Source organism: Trachurus trachurus (genome assembly GCF_905171665.1).
Source record: "Trachurus trachurus genome assembly, chromosome: 19".
Taxonomy (NCBI): Eukaryota; Metazoa; Chordata; class Actinopteri; order Carangiformes; family Carangidae; genus Trachurus; species Trachurus trachurus.
The window spans coordinates 22,265,221-22,281,540 of record NC_139913.1 but is presented as its reverse complement, the minus strand read 5'-3'; the positions used below and the strand labels follow the sequence as shown (position 1 = coordinate 22,281,540).

General features: G+C 40.3%; 1 protein-coding gene across 1 annotated transcript; it reads left to right on the top strand.

Annotated features, from left to right (window-relative positions):
- Positions 1–1,589: 1,589 nt before the first annotated feature.
- Positions 1,590–2,798, top strand: LOC311002526 (stonustoxin subunit beta-like; the record flags this gene model as incomplete). The annotated part of the gene is made up of 5 exons (XM_083993917.1): positions 1,590–1,680; positions 1,841–1,873; positions 1,991–2,053; positions 2,139–2,281; positions 2,370–2,798. The coding sequence occupies exons 1-5, from the start codon at positions 1,629–1,631 to the stop codon at positions 2,796–2,798; spliced, it is 720 nt and encodes a 239-aa protein (XP_083850043.1). The 5' UTR covers positions 1,590–1,628.
- Between the last annotated feature and the right edge of the window lie 13,522 nt (positions 2,799–16,320).

Genomic DNA, 16,320 nt, shown 5'->3' with positions numbered 1-16,320 from the left:
TAATATTTTTCAAATTGGGTCAGTAATTATTTTACCTTTTACTCACCATGGCTTGCTAATTTTAAATATTTTAAAAAATAAAATACAACTGTTAAGTTGTCTACATTGGTGCATTTGTCCACACACAAAATGCTATTCATGGCAATTTAATAATGAAAAGTCCTTTGTGCAAGATGCTGAAATAATGTTAGTATAAACACTGATGAGTCAAATAAATCATTAAATTGAACATCTGATATAAATAGACACTGAAATAGGAATATAGGTTAGACAGGCAGCACATTGAATATATACAAACACAGACCAGTGTAAGCTAAATACATATGACTAAGTCACTTGTTCATGATGCCAGGCTTAGCAACGCTCTTGACCTGAATTATCACATCAACCATTTACTATCACAAATGTCTTAATGCACATGGCCGGGGTTAAAAGAAAAAGAATGTAGCTGGTCATAAACCCTTTCTTGTGATACGCTCGCGTCTCGCTGCCGGCTGCGTATTTACCATTTGCGGCACCCTGCCAAACCTCTAGCCAAGGCTGTCTTGTCCTTCTTGTGTTCCTGCCTACCCCAGCAGATGACTGACTGGGGCACTGATTGCAGTACAGCTGACATATTAAACAGTACATACCAGGAACTACAGCACTGGAACTGCCCTATATTGCCCAAGAGGAAAGAATTGAAGATGCAGTAGAGATGGATGATGGGTAACTGGTTTGCATGTGTACTACTGTACCTGTCTGAGATCCATCAGAGACGCCAGACCTCTAAACCTCTGATGACAGACCAGCAGCCTCAGCCAAATGACTGAGCTGAGATCCTGTTCTGTGGCCGCTCTGGATGTTCAAGGTCGTTATAACCTTTCAGAGCGTCTGTAGGCCTGGATATCATGCAATGATGTGCCACCATCTCTGGACAGAAAAACACACAATATACTTGATTTAACTTCACCGTTCATTTGGGCAATAACATTGACTTTTTGATTCAAACCACTTCTTTAGGACAATTTAGCCAACCAGTACTCAAGAGTTGCTCAAAAATACAGGAGGAATGATACCTAAAAAGGAGCATGTTGTGATAATATAATTTCAACCCTTCATTTTAGTGTCTAAATAGAGGTATTTCTTACTATAAATCTACCACAAAAAATAATTAAATGATCAAATTAAATAAGATATGCTCTTACAATGCTTTATAAAGGTTATGTCTTTACCTTGAGGGACTAAGTTCTTCTACCCTTGTGTAATCCCTCTGTTTCGTACTGGATGTCCATGTTCCTTGGCAGGTATCAGTTTCCAAGAACTGTGTACGATTACAAAGAGATGACAGGATAATTGTGAAAACAGATTCAGAACCTCTCAGATAAATATGGGTCAGCGGGTCAGATGTTGGCACTGACGTGCATATCCTGGTTTGGCAGCCTGAATGGCACGCCCATTAGTGAGCACTGAGCACATTATCTTCACATACCTTACCAAAGTTTTCTTAGGGAGCCCCAGAGGGCCCCAAAACCTTTAATACTCTCTTTCCTGGGGGTATATAAAGAAGTCGTTCGCATCATCGCAGCAGTACGCCGCTGACGGACGCCGACATTCACCAAACCTCAACAGAGAAAGAAGCCATAAAGATGCCAACCAGCGCTCCCAGTACGAGAATTATGCCTGCTGAGAGCAGACCTGGTGAGGGAACTCATTTGTTTAGTCCTCAGAGGATAATTTGATGTACAAAGATATTAACTCATTTTTTTAGATTCATTTTCTAATGTGTCACTTGACTGTAAACCTATTGTAAGTGCAGAACAAGAACCAATCATAGTTTGTTTGTTTTTTACATTTATAGGGAAAACATCCAAGGTTGCTGCTCCAGCTATAGGTGAGATTTTAAAGAAAATCTATTTGAATACGCTGACAGTTTATTTTTTGCTATTGCTTGTAATCATGTTATCATCATTTTGTATTAACCACCAGCTTTTCTCTTCTCATCATTCAGAAAACATCCCAGACTATGAGCCAAACATCCCCGAGCCAACATGCAGAGCTGATCTTCTAAAATGTAAGCACTTCTTTCTTTTTTTCTGCAGTAAATTGTGTAGCTTCTCTTTCTGACAGCGTGGCTGCATATTTTCCACATCCCACAGATTGGATCAACCTTTCTTTAGATGACAAGACAGCCAATAAGATGTTGTGGATCACAGAGGGTGGATCCAAAGTGTCACGCATGACTGATGATGTGACTTGCCCCGTCCTGGACAGACCAGAGAGATATGAGCATATACCTCAGGTATGTTTAAACAACCGTTGTAAATCTGAATGTTACACTTTAATCTTTTTTTTTTGTTCAAAACATTTTTATTCTCTTTCTATTCAAGGTCCTTTGCAAAGAAGGAATTCTGGGCTTCCGAGCTTACTGGGAAGTTAAATACTCAGGATGGGTGGTGGTCGGGGTGACCTATGAGGGGGCAGGGAGGAGGGGAAGCGACGGACCCTGCGGGCTGGGGGAGACCGAACAGTCCTGGGGTCTTGGGTGGGGAGGATCCCACTACCAGTTGTGGTTCAACGGCATTAACACAGAAATCTGGGACATTCCCAAGTGCACCACCATCGGGGTGTACCTTGATCATCCAGCCGGTGTCATCAATTTTTATGCAGTTGAAGAGGTGAACGAGGGAGAGGAGGGTGAAGGCAGAAAGGAGGTCAGACTGCTGCAGCACATCCAGAGTTCCTTTGAGGGCAGGATGTTGCCAGGTTTCTGGGCAGGACAAAAGTCATCATGCATGTTTGTTAAACAAGACGAGTGAAGTTAAGTGTGTGTTGTTTCATTTCCATTTCTTACATTTCCATTCAAGTGTCATTTACAATATATGCACATCTGAAAATAAAGTTTGCGACACTGTAGGATAATTGATATTTAAAACATATGCATATGTATAGAAAATCTTTGTAAATCTTATCAAGAGGCTGCTACTGTATATGTTTTGTGTGGATAAGAGTTTGTCAAAACGGAATGTATAATATTGTCATGTAGTACATGTATATATAATGTAGCATTGTGTACTTTCTGTTCTAGCAACACTGGTGTAAAGAATAAAATACATTATTATGTGTGATCTCATCTAAATGTTAATACATTGTGAAGTTTGAATGTTATCATGAGTTGGAAAGGTTTGATGACCTTCAACACAAGTTAATGTCAGCCACTGCTTTCTCATTCATAATAACACTTGGAGACAGGCTACTGTATGACTAATTACTTTGTTATGGTTATATGGACTTAGAAACTGAATAAATAAATTAAATACATATATTTAATGAATAAATAATTAACAGATATTAATTCATATATACATAACTACAGAGTAAAATGTGTAATTCAGTGTAAACGATGAAACCTCACTTAAAATTTAAAGAAAACATACTTATATACATATTATATGTTTAAATACTGTAATATTAACACATAGGCTACACCTTAGGGTTACCTTGACATCCACAAACTCTCAAGGAGCTCCACAGCTCAGAGAAAGTTGGTGACCACAATTGCACCATCCAAGATATATCACAACTGATCAATCCAACAAGAGTATCTAACACCACAACTGTCTTTTAGTAAGATAATGATTTAAGAGGAGGTGATCTTGCATAAGAAACAGAACAAGCTTCACCTTAGTTTACATGTTAAATATATTTAAGACAGGACAAACAAGGAACTTTTCTTTTGCATTGCTTTGTGTTATCCCCAGCCCGTAGGTCATGATTTATAAATACAAGCTTGTAGCACTGGAACATTAATCCATCAATGTCATGCAAGTATTCAAACCCTACCATACCTTCAGCTGCTCTGGATCTTTCATTCCTCACCTTCCACTGTTAACAGTGAGCGGGGGCCCAGAGGATTAGGCTGGTGACATGAAAGTAGATCCAGGGAGGCAATAAACAAGGTCGCATGAGAGCACACAGACGGGGCTGATGAGGGAGCACGGACGGAAGAGAGGAACTGATGAAATATAAAAAAGATAATGAGGGATACCGACTGGATCCATAAGAAGAGTGAAGAGATTAGATGATGATGTGCAGTTAAGTCATGTTTTGCCAGCAGTAGGTTTTGATGCCTTATGTATGGTGGAAAAAAACAATCAATAACAGCAAACGCACACTACAGAGATTTGCAAACTATAAACAGAATTCCACACAAGGAAGATGCTGTTAACTATAAACTACCAAACAAATGATTTAGATTTTTTATAACAGATAGTGAGGCAGGATTTCTACCAGGTAACTATGACCTTGTCAGGAGTACACAGTGTAGTAAAAAGTGCAGTGCAGTTGAAGTGTAACTTTAATCTATAACCCTTTTCAACATTTCACACAAAAAAAAAATTAATCAAAAATATGTGTGGATTTTTTTCTCCCCTAACCAAAGATTTATACAGTAACTTTGACCAAACTTATATTTATTTTTTGTTGTTGAACAGCTGTTGACTTTGGCTCTTACGTCATTTCTCAAAATAGTTTGGTGCTGCTGGTTGAGGTGTGTGAGCCATACACAACTTTGTCTTTGCCTCCATCTGCTGAATATCATCAGTATCACAAGGTTTTAAATTCAAAATGCCTTTTCCACTCCTTAAATAAGCCAGGGATTCCTCATGATCCAAAATAGCACTTTCATTTTCATGTAAACACTTTAAATAAGTCAATGCTAATTCAATACTTTTTCTACTTTACTCTCTTGCGGCATTGTGTTCATTGGCTTACGGTGCCCGTGCCCCTATGGGTTGTAATGTCTGCTGACAATGACAAATAATGTGAGTGGTCAAAGGTGGCATTACATCCTTCACAATGGTGTCCACATGAGGCGTAAGAAGATAAATAAGAGGTCAATGTTCAAATGAAAAAAAAAAACACAACTTGAGAAGAGTCCTCACAATAATCAATGCTGTAGGGTTAAATGTTTTTGTGAGACTACATGTACTTGGCGAGCAGCAATGGAGAGAGAAGGTGAGGAATTCTTTGAAAAAACAAACAAAACGGGCCCCAACAGCAGGAAGTACAACACTGGAACATTGTTTAGTGTAGATACTTCATTTCCAATTTATTGAATGGACTTTGGCATAGATGTCTGTGTGGCACTGGCGAACCGTAGCCCCAGACTCTGGGCATGGGACCACACATGCTATGCTATTGCTATACACAAAGCCAATAGTGCTATGTCACATGGAGGGATAGTTCACTCAAAATTGAAATTTCCATATAACGGTTGCAAATGGATACCACTTTTCTTCGTAACAAAAAGACACCAAAAACCATCCAGACACCTCCATGCTGCTCGTATGTAATGTCCGTCTTGTATTGAAGCCCCGAAATGCGAAATTGTTCCGAAAAAAATTAAATAAGTCTATATTTCAAGCTTTTTCGGAACAATTTCGCATTGCAGGGCTTCAATACAAGATAAACATTACATACAAGCAGCATGGAGGTATTTGGATGTTTTTTGGTGTGTCTTTTTGTTACGAAGACAGTTGGTATCCATTTGCAACCGTCATATGGACATGCACTGCTACGCCGAGACCCCCTGTAACTCAGAGAAACCACGGATAACTCTGAAACTTCTCCCAGCCCTTAGTCGAGGTTGAGTAGATGAGTGAAATTTCAATTTTGAGTGAACTATCCCTTTAATATATGTTGCACCTCCATGTGACATAGCACTATTGTTTTTATTGCTTTGTTTATAGCAATAGCATAGCATGTGTGGTCCCATGGTCCTATTGAAGGCCCAAAGTCTGGGGCTACGGTTCGCCAGTGCCACACAGTGCCAACACTGAAACTTCTCCCAGCCCTTAGTCGACATGAGGGTGAGTAGATAATGAGTGCAATTTGAATTTTGGGTGAACTATTCTTTTAAAGTATAAATTCAGTATAAAATGTATCCAGTTCAACTTCATACTGACTCATGTGCCAGGACACTGCGATACTGAACATAAATTCAAACATAGGACATTTTAAGACACAAAATTTAACCTAAAATCTATCACAATTCTTCAAATGAGACCAGCACAGTTAATAACTAGTCATTCTGCTTCCTCTTGGCAGATGAAGAAAAGATGTACAGATGTTATTCGTCTATTTTCAGAAACATCTTCAACCAAATAGAAAGCTTTGTGGACAGATGAGACAAAAACCTTTTTGATCCCAAACTGGAGCTTTTTGGCAAGTCAGCTCATTATACACAGAAAACACAAAAACTAGCATTAAGAGAAAATAACTGCAAAGAACTTTACCGCAAATACATGGATCAGATATATTCTGGGGCTGCTTTGCTGCAGCTGGCATAGGCTGTCTGTGCAGGGTACAATGAAATCTCAAGACTATCAAACCATTCTGGAGCGAAATGTGCTGCCCAGTGTCAGAAAGCCCAGTCGAAGTCAAAGGTCAGGGGTCCTCCAACAGGGTAACCACCCAAAACGTACCCACAAAACATTAGTCTATCTTAAAGTGGCCTTCTATGAGCCCTGATCTAAATCCTATTGAACATCTGTGGAAGGAGCTAAAACATGCAGTCTGGAGAAGTCACATTTCAAACCTGAGACAGCTGGAGCTGTCAAAATAGGCTACCTGTTGACATGTGCAGAAGTCTCATTGAGAGTTACAGAAATCACCTTACTGCAGTGATTGCCTGAAAAGGTTGTGTAATAAAATACAAGTTTAGATCATTTTTGTCCAGGCCAGTTTCATTAGTTTGTTTTTTAAAATAATTCTGTTGGTCTGGTTTTCGTTAGGCCTAGTTAATTTGGACTTCTTCTTTAAAAAAAACAAAAACAAAACAAAACAAAACAAAAAAAGATAAATAAATAAATATATTTTGTCCACATCTGTAGTGATTTTATCAACGTTTTCCCTAAAATATCGCGAGACCATCCCCTCTGCTGGCACGTGGGTTGGTAATCTTAAACACAAACCCGGGGAATATAGCTGGATTCATTCAGATGGAAAAGGTTGTTGCCACATTTTTGTCAAACAAAGAAAATCAAACTAACCGTCTGTTGGGATGTCCTGGAGGAGAGGAGCCTTCCTCTTCACAGAGCGGATGTGAATAATCCGAGGATGACGTTGTTGTGGTCCTGTTTGACGCCCTATAGCCAGGCCGGGGCCTCCGTCCGGAGTTTTTTGAGGGACAATGAGTTGGAGACCAGATCGACTGTATTGGTTTGGAGTCATCGACTTTAAAGCCTTGCCGCCGGGATCCAGGTGGATACATTTCTGTACATGTTCCCGTTGAGACACAAAAACTCCGAGAAGCCGCAGGTGAGGAGCGGAGGAGAGCATCAACAGGTGGGCCCAAGTTAGTCCAAACACACTAACAAACACACACACTGGACAGTCTGGCCAGGGCTTTAGTTGCAGAAGTTCATAGTGAGGCAGAGATCAGATTACAGAGGCACAATAAACCAGTTAAAACCAGTAGCTACTGGAGAGCAGCGGGCAGCCTTCACTCAACCTGGACCGGTGTCGTGCCAAGGTGCGTATCCCCGAGAAGAAGTGTTTCCCCTGGCCGCGGGAGCGCGCATGCATCCAGCGAAGGTGGAACTATGACACTGCGCGTGATTTCATCTAAATAAAGGAAACTACGCACATTTGCATCGTTTGATTCATCATTTTAGTGTTCTAGTTTTATCAGCGAGGTTTTGCAAAGTGGCTCCTCTATCAAAATAAATGATTTAATCTGTAGCCTATGTGTTATTCAACGCACTATTATTCACTAGGCCTACACTGAGTTGAGAACGTACTGAAAAACCGAGGCAAGCAGATACTGTACCGTATTTGTGTTACTATAACTTGACATAATGCGCTATGATGCTGTTTGTTGAATAAAATAAACTCCACTTTTCAAAATCAAGAACGCTGTAATTATTTGCTGCCCTCAATTAGTTTCCTCTTTTCCATTCAAAGTTACAGGGTTCTGACCATCAAGTCATTTATTCTGTGTATCACTCAGACCATTTTAAGTAACCTTGGTGAATATGAGCATGTTTCCTCTTCCACAGCCAGAGTTACATGGGGAAACAAATTATTTCAGACTGTCTATTTTGCCTGCCATGAAACGTAGGCCTATCCCCCCTTATGGTGGACTGGTGAAGTCTGAGCACCAAGTCATTTATTCTGTGTATTATTAGGAAACTTGTTCACAGAATAAATGACTTGATGGTCAGAGCCCTGTAACTTTGAATGGAGAAGAGGAAACAAATCATGTTGATCCAATTCACTTTATGCACAGCTACACTACTTCCTGAAATAAGCCAGCTTGTTTAATTCACTGTCTTACATTATTGGACCAACTGATTAATCCAGGTGTGTCTGAGTAGTCACAGTGGTCAGACACACCTGGATTAATCAGTTGGTCCAATAATGTAAAACAGGAATTAAACGAGCTGGCTTAATTCAGGAAGTAGTGTAGCTGTGCATAAAGTGAATTGAGGGCAGCAAATAATTACACCGTTCTTGATTTTGAAAAGTGGAGTTTATTTTATTCAACGAATAGTGCATCATAGCGCATTGTCAAGTTATACACAATACGGTGTACTATGTACCTTGGTTTTTCAGTACGTTCTCTATTCAGCGTAGTGAATAGTGCGTTGAATAACACGTAGGCTCGCTGATAAAACTCGAACTGAACGCTGATAAAACTCGAACACTAAAACAATGAATCAAACAATGCAAATGTGCATAGTTTGCTTGAAATCAAGCACGACACCTGTCACGATAATAATCAGGGCTGGCCCTAGGATTTTGGTGGCCCTAAATAAGATCATGTTTGTGGCCCCCAAAATACTCCAAGCGTAAACACTGTCTGTTCATTTGTCAAAGACGGACAAATGAATTAACTAGGGCTGACCCCAAAAAATCAAAGCTTCGAAGCCTCGAAGCTTCCTCTGTTGCCACGGTAGGCTAATTGATCATGAAGTCTGTGATCAATTTTTTCTTTTTCTTTTTGACACTGGTTGTCATCGGCAATTGTTACATTGGAATGAGTAGGCTACTTGACATCCTGGAAACCCTGCCTGATAAGTTTTGGAGACATGCAGTGTTAGTTTGCCATACACATTCATTATGTCCGCCACGATCTCCCGGTCGCGTGCAACAACTTGGTGCTGACCTGTTGATCTGCCTATTTTGTGATTTTATTTTGTGATTTGTGATCAGCATCTCCTCGTTCATGGTGTCTGAAAACCACTGACCTGTTGACAGCTTCAGGCCGGCCTCAGCCCGTTACAATGTTTTCAAGGCGTATAGTGCGGGAAATATGATCCGCCGTAAACGCGGTGTATTTTGTTTTGAAAATTATTAACCAGGTGTTTTGTTTTGTATTTTGTACACAATTTCCTGTCCTGCACAAGCTGCTCTGTGCTGAATTTATGCGCCGTGCTCCGGCGTCCGGCAACAAAGAAGCTGTGTGTGTTGCGGCAGGCTGCAGGATGCCGCAGCCGGTGGAAGCTCACACATTGACTAGATTAGATTAGAAACGTATCGGCTGTGCTCTGGCACACGGCGGCAGAGCTGCAGCCGTTCTGCATATCTCCCTCTTTCGTTTTTTAGTCTCCTCAGACAACACTTTTAATTAAAGCAGAAGTAAGCGGAATGTTTGTGTTAATATAAGTCTTAAAGACCCCCTCCCATGAAAATCGTGTTTTTCGTGCTTTTCACGTGTTCCTGTGGCATTTTTCTTGTGTTAGAGGACATATCAGCAGAAAAGGAAGTGCAAAATTGCATTTCTGAGTTTTTCTGCCTTCAAATTGCTGTGAACCAATGGCAGACTCAAACTGGCAGTTTCAGGGAGACTGGAGCTGACGTGTCACAGCTCCAGGGGAGGGCACTAGTGCTACAAGCTCCCGCCCCGCTCTGCATCTGGCTCTGAGGTGAAAGGCTTCACAGCTCGGTGTAGCTGTCAAGGTATAACAGGTATAGCTCACCTGGTAGAGCAGCTTGCACTGTGAGCAAGGACTATGTTCCAGTCTGGGATCGAATCCCAGTGTGGAGTTTTACGCTAAACGCGCTGAATCTGTAATTGTACAATGTCCAGCTGTCAGCGAGCGGGGGGTGGGGTGCGAGGAGGTGGCTGGGCGGGTGCAGAGCAGCGCAGTCTCCGCCCACCCTCCAGAGGTGCATTGCTAATGAGCTGGTTTTAAAATGACCAAAAAGGGTCGCGGGAGGGGGACTTAAAATAGTTCTATCTTCCGACAGCAATCACTTATATAGAGTGTTTGGTCTGAAACACGGGTCTGTCAGTCACTCTGCTCTGCTGTAAGCCGAGGAGAAAACTTTCCTTGTATCCTACAACCTTTATCCAATGAGGAGAGAGAACGGGATAAAAGGGCGGTCCTCTCTGTGTGTGCAGCCAAGGGATGCGCGGGAATGTGGTGACGTAGGGACGAGGGCGGGGACTGCTAACTCCATCTGCTGACAAGAAGTTAGACAAAACCACCGGATATCTTACTTCTGCTTTAACTGTTTTTATGAAAGTGCACGGACATGTTAAAAATGTAAAACAAAAAATTACTTTCATACAGACAGTTCAGTTGAGTTCACATCTTTGTTTATACATATGAATCCTTATTAGGGTCCGGGCAGCTAAGCTGCCGGGACACTATTGTATTCCTAGGAATTCTTCTTCTTCTTTCTTTCTTTCTTCTTCCAAGGAAGTCATACTTCCCATGGGCGAAAACTCACCAAACTTTGCACAAAGGTTCAGTCCCATGCCAGATTCACTCAACTCCAAGGACATGTGCCCCCCCCTCCTAGGGGGGGCACAATAAGCGTTTCAATTTAAAAACTTTAAAAATTCCTACCAAACCAACGGTAGATGCTACAGTGTTGAAACTTCACCACAATGTAGCCTCAATACTGCTGAAACTTTTGTCCACTTAAACTTATTACAAATTATGAAGTCCATCACTCTGTTTTTTTCAATAACTGTAAAACTTTTAAAATGTATCTCCTCCCACAATTTTTGCTCAATTGACACCAAACTTGCTACAGAGCATCTCCAGACCGTCCTCCACAAAACTTTTTGCTCTCATTTTTGATTAAGCAAAAATTGAGCCTACAGTGCATGAAAACGTTTGACTGTAAACAGTACTGTAAACATATACCATCAAATTCTTGCTAAATACATTTTCAAACTTCCTGAAAAAAAATGAGAATATTCTGGAGTCATGGTTGATGAAGTTTGGCAAATATCAGAATTTTAATTCAAAAACTGAATTTTCTAGAACATTTTGAATTCTGCTCTCATGGGAACAACTGCAATCAATGTGAGTGTGGAATTTTTAAACATCAGATTTTCTCTTATGAAGCAAAACACTTATCATTAAAAACAAATCACCAACATTTCCATGCTGTCAAGATGCAATTTATGTATTATCAGATTTTTGTTTAGATAACTGAATTTCTGACTTTTGACCATTTCATCACAACAGCTGCCCGGGCACTGACTCACCTGAGTGGATAAATGAAGCTACAGTACACAGCAGTTCTCACTACCAGCCAATTAGCTCAGCGAGTTAAGAGCTGGTTCTTGGTGTCAGAGATTGTGAGTTCGAGACCCAGCAAGGGTGATGATGATGATGACAGATCAAATTGTCACATGTCCTCAAGCTGTTTTGCTGTCTAGATGCAATTTATGTATTAACAGATTTTTGTTTAGATAACAGAATTTCTGACTTTTTGACCATTTTTGAAATCTGCGTTCACAACAGCTGCCCGGGCACTGACTCAGCTGAGTGGATAAATGAAGCTACACAGCAGGTCTCACCACCAGCCAATTAGCTCAGCGAGTTGGGAGCTGGTTCTTGGTGTCAGAGGTTGTGAGTTCGAGACCCAGCAAGGGTGATGATAATGATGATGACAGATCAAAATGTCAGTTGTCCTCCACATAAACACAAGACAATTGTCCTAATGGTGCCATCACAGCAAGCCTCTAAATTTTAAAATCCAAATAGCTTGGACTGGACCATGTGCGAAGGCTCCTAACATCTTAAGAGTCACAGTAGATGTTTTACAAATAGCCTACATATCATTATTTTACCTCAAAAACTGATTTTTCTTTTTACTGTGGTTTCAAATCTGCCTGGCGACAGTGAATGGCTTACTCAATTTGTGAAGCCACTGTTGCACTGCCACTTGTCAATTAGCTCAGTGTGATAGACAACGGTCTTTGGTTCTAGAGGTTGTGGGTTCAATCCTCAAATGATGCAAATTGGACATTATAAGGACAACTGTCCTGTCTTCCTATTCTCCTGTTTGTTGCTCAGAATTGCCTAAATATGCCCAAAAGTAGCCCGGACCCGACCCATTGCTGCGCAGCAGCTATAATTATTATAATGTTTTTAAGAAACGGACGTGTGCATGAACTCAAGAGAAAACTGAGTCCTTCCTCAATGAATTTAATGAAACTTCTCAATTTTTCCACAAGATGGAGCCATGGCGTCATGCATCAATTTAAGATGTATGGTAAAGGGCCACAACTACAGTGCTTTTTTGTTCTATGTTGACTTTGCTTTAACATCTTGTATAAAGCACGAGGTTGACAATACACATCATTATCAGATGCATTTGTTAATTTCAAGTGATTGATGACAGTCACTCTTCCATGAGCACTGCTAATTCTAAACACCAAATCCTTGCCAATGCCACACAGGATTATCTCAAGTACAAAATGGGAACAACATTGTGTTGTTTTACATTTCAACAATTAAACACAACACCAATATAAACTGATTGTCTGTCTGATCTTGTGCTATGAAAATATTGGTTTCAGTTATAAAATCATTGCAACTAGAAAATCCAATTAAAAATGCATTATATGTAGATGTGGTGGAATCTCCCTTTTGTCATGGCAGGGTGTACATTTAATGGATATTTGTAATTTAAACATAATACCATTACAGCTCACTAATTCCTGCTAAACTGTTTGCCATAAAGGAATTATGGTTTGCAGGAACCATTTACAAGAGAAAGCATGCAATGAACAAATAATACAAAAAGAGAGAGAAGAAAACGGTGATAGAGAAACAGCACAGAAAAAATACAATACTGTAATACACAAATCAACTTGGTACAGTATACCGATACTGCCCGCCACACAGGGCAATAATTGGTCGGTCTCTAGTGTAAATTACCAAGCTGGTGCAGCATCCAGGCGCTGTACTGCTATTGAATTTCATGTTTAAATTGAGCCATCTAATTGCAGATGTAATAAATATGACTGTGGTCCCTCTGCTGTGAAGTTTATCCAATGTGAAGAAGCAGTCAGAGAGTATCAGTTCCTGTGGAAGTCAGAAAAGATGTTCATCTTTCTGCACATGACTCTCACAGTTTTGGTGTGTTTGAGTGTTAGCCCAGAGCTGGAAGCACACTGGGCTTACTCACAGAGCTGCCCCTAAACAACTAGTCGGATGATGGACAGCTGATGCAATGACATCAAGCGTCATGATTTGAGGGGAATATAAAAGATCTAATTTTCTGTAAGGAAAATAAAATATGCTACGCGGAGTAATGCATTTGTAGCTGCAGTGCAATTTCCTTATCAAGATTGTTGAGTGGGTTTAGAAGCAGGCTGTTCACTCTCTCTCCTGGGAGAAACACCTGCAAACTTGGTAAAATGTCTGTTTTAAGTTTTGCTGTGGCATGCATGAATATGAATGGTAGGATTAGAGAGGTGGGAAAATAAACACAACTCAGGGGAGAGGGAGTATAGATGAAAAGAGGAAATCTGAGCACCAAAACCTGTCACTTAAATTGCCCACAATACATCCTGTCTAGCCTGTCGACATCAACCCTGTGAATATGAAAGAGAAAATGTACAAAAAGAAACGGAGGAAGACTTAACAGCGCTAATGAGAAGCAATGTAGGTGAGCATCCTCATGCTCCAAATGCAGCATGCAGACTGTACCCATGCCTCCCTCTCACTTCAATCCTACAGGCCTGAAAGGGACATTTCAGCATTTCTTTTTGAAAATACTACATCAGCTAGAAAACCCCTACCATGCAAAACAAATTTTCATTTAAATTCAATTTAAATTTGCACTATGCAGACGCTCCATTAAACTGTATCTTCACAGATTCTGGACTAATCACTGACTAATCACATTAGATACACGGGATGCTGACTGGGGAAGAGTTATTTTCATGTTGCCATGGATCTTCATCTCATCACTATTTCAAATATCTTTTTGAGGAGCTTAACTGCTCAAAATGCTCTGAGAGAAACTTGATACTGTATATCCACCACACTGCCCTTCCCCATCTGTCTGTCTTTCTTTGCCCGAACACTCGTTACCATCACCTAAACTTGTCTGTGATTCCATTTTCTATACCAGGATTATTTTATACTCCCACTACTTCATATGTATGTGTTTACTGTTCTGCTCCCGCTCCTTTATTGACACGGCGTGATATCAATCTTCTCATATAAATCTGAACAAGAAAGTGAATGAGATTTCCAAAAGACTCAATATTTTATATTTTATATTACATTCTCACAATGGTGGAGGGAGTAATCATCAGATCCTTTTAAGGAACAATATGACACTATAAAAGTCCTGCATGCAAAATCGCGATTAAATAGAAATGCTGTATGAAGGTATTGTTTGCAAACTTGCACAGTTTAATCACCACAATTTTCTTGTTTTTTCATATAAAACTTAAAGCTGTGAGGTAACCGCAAGCAACAAGTAACAGCGAGTAACAGTACATTGATACAAGTGAATAAAACATGTCCCTCTGAAATGCAGTCAAGTGGAGCTTTAAAATGTAAATTTTCCAGGAAATTACAGATGTCTCAGAAACTGTTCAGTTCTTCAGAGTGTGTATACTGACTTACGATCCACTACAGTACTTGAAGCATGGTACTGTAGGTTATATTCATAACTCTCCTGTCAATCTTATTCTTTCCCTTCCCACCACTGTGTTATATCCCTTTTTCAACAACTCCAGCTACAGATACACTGGACTGGTGGTCCCTGAGGCCTGGCATGCCTTGCCCCATTCACACTTTGACCCCAACAGCAGGAGACTTGTCTCCACAGAAGCTCCAGCTGTTGACGCAAGCACATTTTTGATAAATGAAGGAAGAGATGACAGATTATGAAGACATACCCAAGACTTGAATCCTGGCCACGAGATGCCAGGGAACAGGGCTGACACTGCTGCGTAGGGTAACATTATAAAAGTATACTGGCTGTGGCCAGCTGACCATGTACAGCTCAGGCTTTCACCAGGCTTTGTGCTACAAATAGGACCCTGGTGAAGTGTTATGGCTCCATTTAAGAAGCCAAAGTGGTGGAGGGTAACTTAGTGCTTTTACTCAAGCACTGAATACAAAATATTAAACTACTTTGCTTTAGTGCTTCCATTTCACTTTTACATTGTATGTATTTGACAGCCATATTGTTGCTGATAAACATTATACACTAAATATATCATCAGCTCATAAAATATGGTGCATTCTTATAAATTTCACTACCCAACTTTATGTATTGCACTTAAAATCATTTCCAGCTCAACCAAATGTGTAACTGCATCAATAATCCATTAACAGAGTAATACAACAGGGGCCAATTATTCACATATTAGATACATTTACTTGTATTTGTTGATAGTGTTTGACTTGAGGGATGTTTTGCATTGGTGCAAAGACACAAAGAGCAGAAATGGATAGGCTGGTTCTATCCAAACAGTTGCTAGGCAACCAGCAGAGAATCAGCAAAGCAAAAGTCACATGACAACACAAAATATCGAATTTCATTACGCAAATTGTCGTTTCTATGCCTTCACGTGGGCGACATCTGTGACCAGAGGCATTATGTTGTCGGTGTCTCAACAACGCACTGAGGCAATGTCTTCAGAACTGGCACAAACATTCACTTGGACTTGAGTTTGGTGGTCGAAGGTCAAAGGTCAAGGTCATGGTGATGTCACATATTTGGAAATGTGATATTCACTTGACTGTGGTTGAACCGACGAGACTTTGGCAGCCAAGGGTCAAACGTCAAGGCAATTGTCACTTCACGAAATATGCTGTTGCCTTTGTGAATGTGATATCTCTCTCAGCAGGACTTTTTCTCTCACGTTTGACACAAACATTCACTTGGACTCAGAGATCAATTGATCACATTTTGGTTGGTCAAAGGTCAAAAAACAACATATTTGGGCGTAAGTCAAGTTTCACAATTGCATTAACTGCAACTGGGCTCACTGGTGTAAAAATACGACCACGAGGCACTGATTCAAATTATTGTTGGTTTTGTTTTGATTAAAAGGAAATTAAA